The sequence below is a fragment of the Macrosteles quadrilineatus genome, unplaced genomic scaffold (assembly GCF_028750875.1).
Source record: "Macrosteles quadrilineatus isolate MER2022 unplaced genomic scaffold, UCM_ALF_1.0 Scaffold_9__3_contigs__length_116548681, whole genome shotgun sequence".
In the NCBI taxonomy this organism is placed as follows: domain Eukaryota; kingdom Metazoa; phylum Arthropoda; class Insecta; order Hemiptera; family Cicadellidae; genus Macrosteles; species Macrosteles quadrilineatus.
In genome coordinates this window covers 44,366,411-44,378,655 of record NW_026542602.1, presented here as the reverse complement: position 1 = coordinate 44,378,655, position 12,245 = coordinate 44,366,411, and the positions used below count along the sequence as shown (strand labels likewise).

Here is a 12,245-nt window from a genome sequence, read left to right as displayed (position 1 = left end):
TGGACCCCAAAAAGTGGTTTTCGAAGTGATGTCTGTGTGTGAGTGTGTCTGGATGTGTACAGAGCTAGGGACTACACCTGTGGTCCGATTTCGCTGAAATTTGGTATGTAGGTTCTAATCCATGGTATCTCCAGGTGTTTTTTTCATTTTTTTGAAATTTTGATTTTTAATAGGGATTTCCCATAAACCCCCATAAAAACTGGGAAAATCGGGTTTTCTCAAAAATGGCCCGAACGGTTTTGATAAAGATTTAGTATGTTGTAGCCCTTTAAATTCTGAACAAAATGGCACAAATCCCATTTCTGTAAAAATTACGGTTCAAAAGTTATTGTAAATGAGATAGTTTTCCCATCTAAACCCCATAAAATAACAAAAAAGAGGATTTTAGAAAAAAATTCGGGTTTTGATTTAACATTGTATGTTATAGTCCTTATAATTTTGATAGGTTTTTTTATTTTTTTCGAAGTTTTGATTTTTAATGGGGATTTTCTCATAAAACCCCATAAAATAACAGAAAAATAGGATTTTACCAAAAATGGCCCAAACGATTTTGATAAAAATTTATTATGTTATAGTCCTTTATATTCTGAAAAAAATGGTACAAATCCCATTTCTGTAAAAATAACTGTTCAAAAGTTATCGTAAATTATGTTATTTTCCCTTAAAAACCACACATAAAATAACAAAAAAATCTGATTTTCCCAAAAATGGCCCGAACGATTTTGTTAAAAATTTTGTATGTCCTTTAAATTATTAACAAAATTGTACAAATCCCATTTCCGTATATTCCTACTCTCCCCGTTTACACATGATAAAGTTTGTTGACACACATATGGGAGAAAGTTTTGATCGATTGATTTTACTTGTTTAGAAAATTTCAACTCCACGTCAATTGTGAGACCAAGAACTTTCATTGTCTGAGTAGCCTTCAACATAATGTTCTCCAGAATTACGTTGAGATCGTGTTTGTGACTTAAAGAATACATACTGCGAGAATTAGAGAAAAACGTAATAAAGGAGCAATTGTTGTGCTTGAAAGCTATCTATGGGCTTGAAAGAAAAGACAAGTTGCGAATCATCTGCATACTAAAACAGTGAGCAGTGAGATAATTCTTCATCCATGTCAGCAGTGTAAATAATAAACAACAGAGGCCGAGAGGCCCCAGAGTACACTTCATTGAGGTACTCCACAGTTCTTAGGAGAGGTTTCGAAGGGACACCATCATCCACCTTTCCTTAGCTATCTGCGTCCTATTTACAAAGGTAAGATTTTGTAACCAACTTTGAGCTTCTTCACCGAGCCTATACAATTTTAACTTGTCCATCAGGTTGTTACTTATTTTTTTTATTTTTCCTCTGGAGAGTTTCTTTCACCGACAGAATTATGCTTAAGAATTTTAATTGCGGAAAAAAACATCAAAAATGTCTTTAACTGTACTAAAGAAGGATTTACCATACCATTTACCATTTACCATCGAAGTCTTCGCCGCAGTCCTTGGAGACCGGGGAATTGTCAAATTTTGAAGTCAGTATCAGCTCAGGCTCTGAAGATTACTAGGAACAAACTAGCAGTACTTAGTATCCTATATTCCTACGCAACAAAGTAAAACAACCTAAAGCTAATGGTTGCCGTGGTTTACAGTCATCTCATTGACGTAGTTATATATTATGATTAGGCCTACTAACTCACCATCTGTTGTCTCACGTTCAAGACCACTGCCACGGCCGCCATTGTGCCACTCTTGGTCAGCCACCAGGCCATTGAAAACGTTGACTTTCACAACTTGCTTGTAAAAAGTACATTGACAAGCTTACTTATAAAAAAATATTTCCCTCTCATTTATTTTATTTATTTATTAACCCCTTAAAAATGTAAAAATCTAATCACGATTACACATATACATGCAACAACTGTAAAGATCAATGTATTAAAATGCTAATCTATCCCCAACTGCCTATCTCCATTCTGTTGTCAGCTGCTATTTTATTTTTGCGTCTGCCTCCTGTCTTCTGTTTTGGATATTTTTATTTAGGTTTTTGAAGAAAGAAAATGGCGTCTCTATCGCCGTCAGCGGTGAGATATTGTTTTTATTTACTTCTCCATCGTATACTTAGGACTATTTTATAGTTTTAAAAGAATATCAATATTATCTTGTTTCCGTTGATTTATTTTAAAACCACAAGTAATAGAACACCTTGAAATTTAACATACGTTAACCTCACTAAAAACTGCCAAGAGACTTAGCTTGTAGAACTAGTTAAGTTATTACTAAAACTTATCGTAAATTATTTACTTCAAATGTAGGCCTAGTACGTAATAATACAAAAGATAATTTTTTCGCACCCCTCAACACATCCACATACAACACAACTAAAAACAATACACTACCAATTTTGTTTTAATTCAGTTGACATTTTAGAGTCCATACTGGTCTTGGTCTTATAGTTTTTTGTCATCCCTATCAGTTTTTAAGATAACAAACTAAGGTGTAATTGATATTTTTTTAGATAACATAAAGGAAGAAGCTATGAGGAGAGCAAATCACTGGTTAAAGAAAGCTAGATTATTTAGGAAAATAACTCTGTTTTTCTAACATTGACATTGTCTCCGAATCTCCAGCTAGGTCCATTTAAGATAACTTGTTCTCATTGCAACTAAGATAACTTAAGTGTAACAGACAATCCAACATTAACTTTGAGTATTACTTAGTTAAGTTAGTTAGTTACCTATAGTGTTTTCCCTCGGTCTGCAAAGTACTTCTTAGGCTTACACTCTTTATTATTTATTTTAGGTAGGTAACTTAACAAATGAGCATACGGGAAGGACGATGGCTAAAGGTGTGGTGACGTCATATCTATAGTGGCTAATGTATTCTCTTGAGGCAACACAATTACCGTAACGAGACGATGTGTTTCCAGTGGTGGTCGTGGCACTTAGTTGGTAGCGTTTCGGACTGGTGTTCAGAAGGTCCCCAGTTCGAAGCCAGCCGGGGGCACTATCTTTTTGCCAAAGATTTTGCTTTGAATGCGACCACTTCTTAACTTAGAATTTTATGCATTTATAATTTTATTTATGAACAGAACTTGTTTTTAAATAGTAAACCTTTATTCGTTTTTTATCTCGTATCTTTTTTATATTATCAGCAAGATTGGTTAGTTAGGTTAGGTTATGACAGTTTAATTTTAGAATACTAAATTTTAAAATAAGTTTTATAATTAAAAATTATAAGGCTAAGTTTAAAACATTCATTTGATTTTTATCTTATATATTTTTTATATTATCAGCAAGTTTGGTTGGTTGGGTTAGGTTATAGTTTAATTTTATGATTGCGAACACTGACACTACAAGATATGTTAGCCATAATCCCTCCTGTGTGCCCCACTGGGTAACTTAACTGTAATGCACTTAAATTTAAATAATCTAAACCTACACACAATTTTTGTTTATAATTTTATGATTTTATGTAAAATTCTTAGGAAATATCAGGATACCTACTGAATTGAAATATAATTTTCTGTCTTAGAAAATCGGTGTGTAGGCCTAGTTTGAAATAAATTAACTTACAGCCCACTTAGGCTACATAAATAAGTTGAATAGAAAGCCAAAATGAGGTTAACAATGTCCTAAAACTCTAACTAATTTGGTATGCCCACAATGTTGTGAATTCAGGGATAGTATTTAGTCTATATTTACCACATACTTCATTGTAGACTTCATTAAATCTGATGCAGAGTTTCCGAATTTCTATTGAATGTGATAGTACAAACAGCGGAATATAACAATTTCTTCAGGATAATTGTTTTTAGCAGTCTACTTATGTTGAGATTAGCTTATTTGTAGAAAACATGTTGAAAAATATCCTGGAATTCTTTATTGCTCTGAAATGCAGGGAAGTAGGCTAAGGTAGGTGTCAAGCTTGATAAGAGCTCAAACTTATGCTTTAAAAAAAAAAAAAAAACAAACTAAGAGTAAATTTACCATGCTTCAACTGATTTTACTGAGCCCCTCCAAAGCAGAACTACAGGCATCAAGTGCGACATTGTTGCTGAATGACAAGAAGTGTCGCAGAAAGCCTAGCCTGACTGGTTTTTTTTTTAATTTTTTCATTATTTTTATACAGGCAAAGTTAGAGCCACGTGACTCTTTTTTACACTTAACTTTTTTGTATAAGTTTCTGCAAAAAATGCTACATAACAAGAAAAATTCTTTTTTTTTTGCAGAAAATAATTTTTTTGTAGATATTTGACAACTTTATTTGCAGCAGAAAGATTCTCTGCAAACAGTAAGGTTACAAAACGTCATGCATTACACAAACGAAAGCTGCAACGTCAATATTTGGTGCATTGATCTTGAGGAAGAACGCATAGAATAACCGAATTACGTAGCAAAGCGATTGAATGTAAATAACAGTAGGCGTTTCCTATCCGATACGAGTGTTTGAAAATTTCCAAATATCTATCACACACGTGGTTTATTTACACGCAACTAGGACCGCGTAAGCCCGCAGAAACATATTTTTGAATTTCGGATTTTCCCAAGTCAGATGCAGAAAGTTTAAAAATGCTCTGCTTTGGGGCCGACCCCTTTTTGTTGTTATAAACAACTTTCTTGTTTAGCCTATAAAAAGGCCAGAAACCAGCTCTGTACCAGAACTAACTATGCAGTGTTGCAAAAAAGATTCTGCTTTATTGGGCTTGAGGAATACACAATTTTAAATTCTTTATTTCAGTAAAATTCATCTTGAAGAGTATGAAAAATAAAGACGACATTAGTTCAATTGGTATTAAGAATTTTATACAGGAAACGTTTATCAAAACGACAGTAGGCCTAGACTTCTTTTTGACATAATCAGATCAAATTAAAAAACATTTTTAAAAATTTTTAGTTCTTTATTTTTTTTATTATTAAGACTTTAATGAATCTAGAGCTGTTAAGTTTTACATTTAATTTAATTAAATACATTGTCATGATACCAATAGCACGTTTGCACGTGTTCTATGAAGCCTTACAACAAAACAAAATGGGATTAACTCACACTATTGTGAAGTGGTTTCTCAGTTTTCTCTTAGCCTTCGGATTGTGAATATTCACTCTGTAACTCTACTTTAATTTCCTTACTTTTCTTTCCTCCTTAAAATATACGCTTTTACTTGTGTAAAATGTCTTCCTTATTCAAAAAGGCAGCAAAAGAAATATCATCTGAGACTCGGCTGGAGGTATTTATCGTTTTTATTGTCAGATAACAAGTTTGCATTCCAGTTCAATGATTAATTGTTCATAAGGTCTAGTTGATAACGGTTTATGATTCCTTTTATTAGTTAATCTAAGTCGAAATAGTTAAGTTTTTATGTGCTCAGTTTGTGAACATGGTACAGTCAGTGATAAAATGGAAAATTTGAATACAGTATTTGGTTTTTACATATTTTGGTTTAACATAAAGCATGAGATAAAAATGTAGTCAATGTAATCTGTTAGGCCTACACTTCGTAGGCTATTTAGGATTAGGGTGAAGAACTTTTGTTACTTTACATTTTCACATTTAACAGAAAAGCCATTCTTGTTCTTTGCAGCAATTAAGCTCATATGGATTTTAACATCAGCTTTATAATCAAGCAGTCAACAAAATAAAATAATTGTGCCCAGTACAGAGCCTAGAGTGACTCCTGCGCCAATTGTTTTAGAGACATTTGTGGATTATTGTAATTTATCTAAGTTTTCTCTAGCAGTTCAGTTGTGTAACTTAAAAGTGCCTTGAGTTTTTTACTAATTCTTGCCTTACGATGTATATAGCCTATATTTATTTATACATTTCGGCCTTAGTCACTAACAAGACTACAAGATCGCGCCACTAAACCCATATTTGGGTCAAAATATGCACGTAGTAGCGTCCCCATCTTAAATAATTGATAATTGAAGCTATTTAAATGTTTCGGACTAGTAAATAAGTTAATCTACCAAACTCCCATAAATAACTTGATAAAAGCATACCAGTACCTATTTAAAAATGTTTTTTTAGTCCAACCATACAATGTTGGTACCTAAGATATTGTTCTTATAAATTTACCATAATGAATTGATTTTGATTGCTGTAACTAACTGGCTAAACCATTTGCTGGTGCAACATTGGTTTGACACATAAATAAACATTTGAATGATAAAGTTGAATGGGAAAGCTAATTTGTTTTTAGATTACAAATTTAACCTCGGTGATAGCCTTGGGAACTACTCACTAGCCTATAGCTTATAACAAAAGTTATGGTATAAATTTTTCTTCAAAATTTTTTCCTCATTGTTGGAAGCTCAATATTTTGTTTACAATGTTACAGAGACGACTGCAGAAAGAGTTGATGTCCCTCGTAAAAGAGCCCCCTCCAGGCGTCATAGTAGATAGCAGTTTAGCAGAACAAAACTTGAATGTGTGAGTTGTATTTATTTACCTTCAGAGAATTCCTCATTATCTATGTATAAATCTCTAGTTTTTTAAGTGCATTCCTACAGACTCGTCATAATGTGGGCTAAAAGGGTGCTGAGTTTGAGAAATACCAGGTTATCAGTATATAACCTAAATTAAAGCTCAGGTGTTACTAACTTTTATAATAAATTTTCCATACCAAAAATCTTGAAATACATAAATTTGACTTGTTGAAGTAATTATGCATGCCAGACTTTTTCGACAAATTCAAAGCTAATGCACTGACTGAGATTAGGCTAGCAAGCAATTCTCTCCACTCATCAGGTAAGTGTGAGCCGGAAGTCTTGTCTGCAAAAATGACTGATTGCCAAAATGAGAAAATGGCTACTGAGCCAAGAGTGAATCTTGAGAAATGAAGAATTGATCACTTGTATCAAACTAGTTTGAACATTTAAAATAGTTTAAAAATATAGTATTTTTAGATCAGTTTGGCAGTGTTTGACAGTTTGTTTTTGAATTACTTAAATGTTATTGTTTTGTCTGTTATCAGATGGACTATACAAATGAAAGGTGCTGATGGAACGTTATACGAAGGGGAGAACTTCACTCTACAGTTCAAATTTAGCTCAAAATACCCATTTGACTCTCCGGAGGTAAGAGGTTATCTTTGCATGTTATTAGAAAAAATCAGATTTACTTTTTTTTACTAAATAAAATCACATCAGTTCATAAGTTGTTGTATCAGTAGACACGATACACTCTCAGAATTAGCTTTTAACATAATACTATAAACATTTAAGAAACAACCTGAATTAAATAGTAATGGACGAATCATGACATTTCAAAATCCCAATCTTTGGGCTGGGTTATATTTAATTTGGGATTTTCTCTGGGCTGGATTCGTTTCAACTGTCAGTGATTTTGTCGTGATGGTGAGTGACGATGTCTCTGCAGTTGCTGCAAATGAGAGTGAAGATAATTAGCCTATGTCATATTATCAGATTATGACTCTGCGATCGCAAGATATGATAAAAATTACAGATTGTAGTCATGATGTGATTGCTACAAATACTTACTGTATTACAAAATTTATGAGTACCAAGGCTAATTCTGCTGTTCTTTTGGTAATGATACCAGACCAAGACTGTTTTAGTATGGGATGCTAGAGGTTTTAGGCGTGTTTTTGGAAAGAGAATTATTCCCCCACGTAGGTCCCTTAGTTGCCGTTGGCGGTATGGGCTATTAATTAACAGCTGTGTCTAAGGAACATGTCAGCCTTAGTCACAAACAAGACTACAAGATCGTACCACTCATATTTGGGTTAAAAACCGCACAGTGGCGATCCCATCTTAAATAATTGATAATTGATTGAGTGGCCAAATTATCTCTCAGGCCCATAGTGCATCATATGCAAACCGCGGGTTTGTATCAGACGTGCCTTTAAACAACAAATTTTTCAAAAATGATGTGATAGGCAGCCTAAATACCTGTTTGTGATGGGCCAGCAGTTCAAGTTTTGTAAGTGTTGAAAAATCCTGTACTGTTCCCATCCTGAAAATAAGGAAGGAATTAAAAACCCCTTCCCATCCAGAACTAAAAGTAACTTACACTCCCGCCCATCCCTTCCATAATGGTTTATTTCTAAAGCTATTACAAATTAAAATATATTCTATAAAGCTACCTCTAAAGACTTGAAGATTAATTGACTGATCCGAAGTTTTGTATACTTTTTCTTTGGTATCTATTTTTCTTGTATCAAGATTAAATAGGTGCATGTCTTTGACTTGTGTGTGTTTAAGATGTTAATTGACACAAGTTAGTACTGTAACCAATATAGAGTTTTGTGTTATTGTTTCGCAGGTAATGTTCGTAGGTTCAAACATCCCAGTACACCCGCATGTCTACAGCAACGGACACATCTGCCTGTCTATCCTGACTGAAGACTGGAGTCCCGCGTTGTCCGTACAGTCCGTCTGCCTGTCCATCATCAGCATGTTATCCAGCTGTAAGGAGAAGGTAACTTGTGCTATCACTACTGAGTGTATTGATTTTGAGTTTGATATTTATTATGAGCATAATATACCAATGAAGGGGGAAAAATGTATAAGATCCTGGGTACTATACCAGCAGCGTGAGCTGCTCTGCTCTGACATCGGGCCTTATTTAGTTACGTGTAAATTTGTTGAGGGTGGCCATGATACGTCTGAGTGGCAAATGGCAGTGAGCGACACTGTTCTTGGTTCCAAGTCCAAACCGATTTTCACGAAAACGCTGCTCGCTGCTTCAGCTGAAAATGTCAGAGCAAACCCGCGAGCCTCCAGCCAAACTCAAGAAGACAGAATTGAAGTTGAGTTATTCTCAAATAGAAGTGTGGATAAGTGAGGTGCAGTCCAGGGAATGTTTGTGGAATGACCTGCATGTAGGTTCTAAAAACACTTCAGTCACCAGAAACCTATGGGACGAAGTGGGAGCCTAGTTGTACGACAACCCTGAAGGGACATTCCAGTTTCTTTTTGTCTTTCATTCACTTCAACTTTTATCTCGAAGTACTTCGACTTTATTCTCGAAGTACTTTGACATTATTCTCGAAGTACTTCGACTTTAATCTCGAAGTACTTCGACTTTATTCTCGAATGTGCTTATTATAGTTTGTTATAATTTTACGGCAACCACAACCCAACTAACTGTTGATGTAGGGGTGTTTCTGCTGTAGACATATTTTTGATAAGAATTGGCAGATAGAAAGGGGTTTGAGCTTTAGGTCACATAAAGGAATATGACATTAATGAACTGATTGAACAATATTTTAGTTTAGGCCTTCAACAGCCTGAAATGCTTGCAATTCTTTTATTGAAGCATAACATTTGCATAAGTGAGCGGACACTTAAAAGGTATACCAAGAAGTTCGGACTTCATAGAAGGAAACACTTTTATTTCTGATATTGACTCTGTCAAGGATTTTATTAGGTCTGAGTGCGACAGAGACGAGAGACAGTGGAGACAGCAGACAGAGAAAGAATTAGAAACAGAATAGAATGAACGTATTCGTATTGAAGTTGAGTTGAAGTAAAACTAGACTAGATAGAAATGTCGAAGTACTTTGAAAAAAAAGTCTAACTACTTCGAGAAAAAAGTCGAAGTAAAATGAAAGACAAAAAGAAACTTAGTGTCCCTTCAGGGCCGTCGTATAGTTGTCCTAATAACTAAGTTTATCTTTAAAAGAGAAATGTCAGATAACAACATTTGCAAATACGTCTCGCGGGTCAGCAAAGTTTGCCATCTTTGAATAAACTGACTCCTACAACACCAGAAATTCTATGAGTGTCATAAATGTGCCGTTTGTATCATAGCCACCTCCGCTGCTTACTAAGGCTCAGGCCGCTCAAGCTGCTGCTCGCCGGCCTAAAGATACGCCTAAGATAAGGGAGGCCTAAGACATAGGCCAATAGGTTAAATTATGGTCAATAGTCAGAAATAAATGGAGCAGAATACAGGCTTTGGGTGTTTGAATCTTTTAGGTTTGGACTGCTTTCCCTTTGGAGATTTTGTGAATTCTTCGTATTAAATGCCACTTAAAGTAAATCAAGTGTGATAGGGTTAGGAGAGATCAGCAATGTTTATGAAAGCTTTAGAAGGAGAGTAGAAAAAGCAAAAGAAGAATGAACATGTGAAAGAATGTGTTTAAGAGAGAGTCAAAAAAATGTGATAAAAAAAGAGTTGGTGAAAGAAGAATGGATACTGAGATGAGGGATATAAAGGGGCAAAGCTGGATAGGGATAAGAGATGAATGGTATGGTAGATGATGGAGGAAAAGGGTACCTATTTCAGTTGTGGTCTGGAGGGCTGGGTTGGCATCCTAAGCCGGGCATTATTCGCATGAGTGGTGGCCGCTCTAAGACTTGAGTTCACACCAAAAGGGACTAGTTGTTTTGCACTGTACCATACCATGGCATGCATTATGACGGGATGTGAGCATACTCCCAATTTAGAACTGCGGGAAGTTTATTACCCTGTTATTTTAACTGCCCTGGCACTCACATATGATTGTTTCTGTCAGCAATTTATGTATTTACAGTTCTTTTGTAGGCTAGATTTATTTTTAAAATAGCCCATTTCATTATACTCCGTTCATAAAATTTAGGCAGTTGTAGGGGCAGCAATTTTTATCCCCTCCACCGTACCTTGCCTTTGAAACAACAGATGGACAGCTGTTATTAAGCTCAAACTGCCAATAATCAGCTGTTAAGAAGAAAAGTGGTGGAGGAACCCAGAAAAACTTCCCCTCAAACCGACTAAATTTTTTGATTGGACTATAATATGGAAATAAATCAGTTAGATTAAGTTTTTTCATCTTCAAAATTTTATTAAAATGCTAATTCATTCCTCATTGTCTAAATTTATATGTACCATTCATGGACTCGTTCCAGTAATAATTAATAAATTTATAAATTCCACTGTATCTAGTATTCTGATCAGTACTGTGAACTCATTAAGACTAAATTCCTTGTCTGTTGTGGAAACTTAATTTTATTGTAGCCTATTTTTCATTTTAAATTCAACTGAAGCTGTTTAATGTATTAAAACAAAGTTGGCTCTATTTCTAAACATGGATGAAACAAGGCAAAATTTGCAAATGATAGAACTACATAAAATAGGCAATAAATCAAAATGATCCACATCTGAACCAAATGATTTAGTGTCAAGCAATTTTGATTATTTTTGAAATTCTAGGTCTACAATTCAACTTAATTTATGCAAATAGTGTCACAAAAGCATATATATATAATGTATAGTTTATTGTTTGTCCTGTAAATATAGGATGTCAGCGTTAAAGCAATTTCTGAATTTCTCCAATAAATGTATTATTTAAATTTTAATTACATATTTTATTTTTTTTTTCAGAAGCGGCCTCCAGACAATACGTTTTATGTTAAGACCTGCAACAAAAATCCAAAGAAAACAAAATGGTGGTACCATGGTAAGTTGCATTTTTTCAACACAAGTTGATTTAGGTTAATAAATAGTTTTAGCAACACAAGTATGATAGTCAACCGTGATGTTAGGCACTAGGGTTACATAAACTAGCGAGTATAGCTTGACAAAAACAACTGAAGACTATACTTGACATGCACTGCAGCCATGGTGTCAAATTTAGAATCAAAAGTTTGCAAATCCCAAAAATTTCTCCGGGTTGAACCGAGCCATGAGTTAGCCAGAAATAATTTTTGGGTCAAGCTCGGATCGGGGTTATTCATATTATAAGCATTTAAATAGGCTCTATTATCAAGGTGATCTTTTATTTTAGCAACTGCTGAAAGAGTACAAAGATTGCACAGTTGAATATCTTCTATTTTGCCGTGATTGAGGAAGACGAAAATGATGTATTTGCGGTACCACGGAAAATGTTCATGATTCCGCTGCCAATGCAGAAGACTACGGTTTACCGATACTGGCAGAAGACGTTAAAGGTTTTTGTCAAATAAAGAAGTTTTATATTGATTAACAATTTTTATCTTAGGAATAAAATGTTACCAACTGAATTATTTGTAAATACAATACAAAAACAATCTCCAGATGATCTTAATAATAACAAAATAAATATTAAAGAACAACAAACATATGACATCTTCTCTTCCCTTTTTTTAAAGACATGTTCTTCTTGGTGGATTTATTTGTCTACCAAATGAGGAAAAACAATTAGGCTCAGTTCCAGGGTCATCAGATGTTTTGGGTTGTAGTTGTCTTAGCATTACCCCGTTGCGACGTAACATTCCTTCGTTTGTCTTAACTGTGTATGATCTTGGAGCTACCTTATTAACTATCTTCCCATCT

General features: G+C 34.4%; 1 protein-coding gene across 2 annotated transcripts in view; it reads left to right on the top strand.

Moving 5' to 3' along the window:
• The first annotated feature begins 2,017 nt into the window (after positions 1-2,017).
• The window catches only part of LOC129002127 (ubiquitin-conjugating enzyme E2 W-like), a 29,054-nt gene continuing 18,826 nt past the window's right edge, over positions 2,018-12,245 (top strand). Inside the window, exons 1-5 of one of the 2 annotated variants that reach the window (XM_054429718.1) lie at positions 2,018-2,074; positions 6,328-6,419; positions 6,964-7,066; positions 8,274-8,429; positions 11,316-11,391. In XM_054429718.1, coding sequence (XP_054285693.1) covers positions 2,051-2,074; positions 6,328-6,419; positions 6,964-7,066; positions 8,274-8,429; positions 11,316-11,391 — 451 coding nt within the window. In that variant the 5' untranslated portion in view covers positions 2,018-2,050. Of the gene's footprint in view, positions 2,075-5,145; positions 5,218-6,327; positions 6,420-6,963; positions 7,067-8,273; positions 8,430-11,315; positions 11,392-12,245 lie in introns of those variants that run through there. The other variant, XM_054429717.1, reaches the window with a different exon arrangement.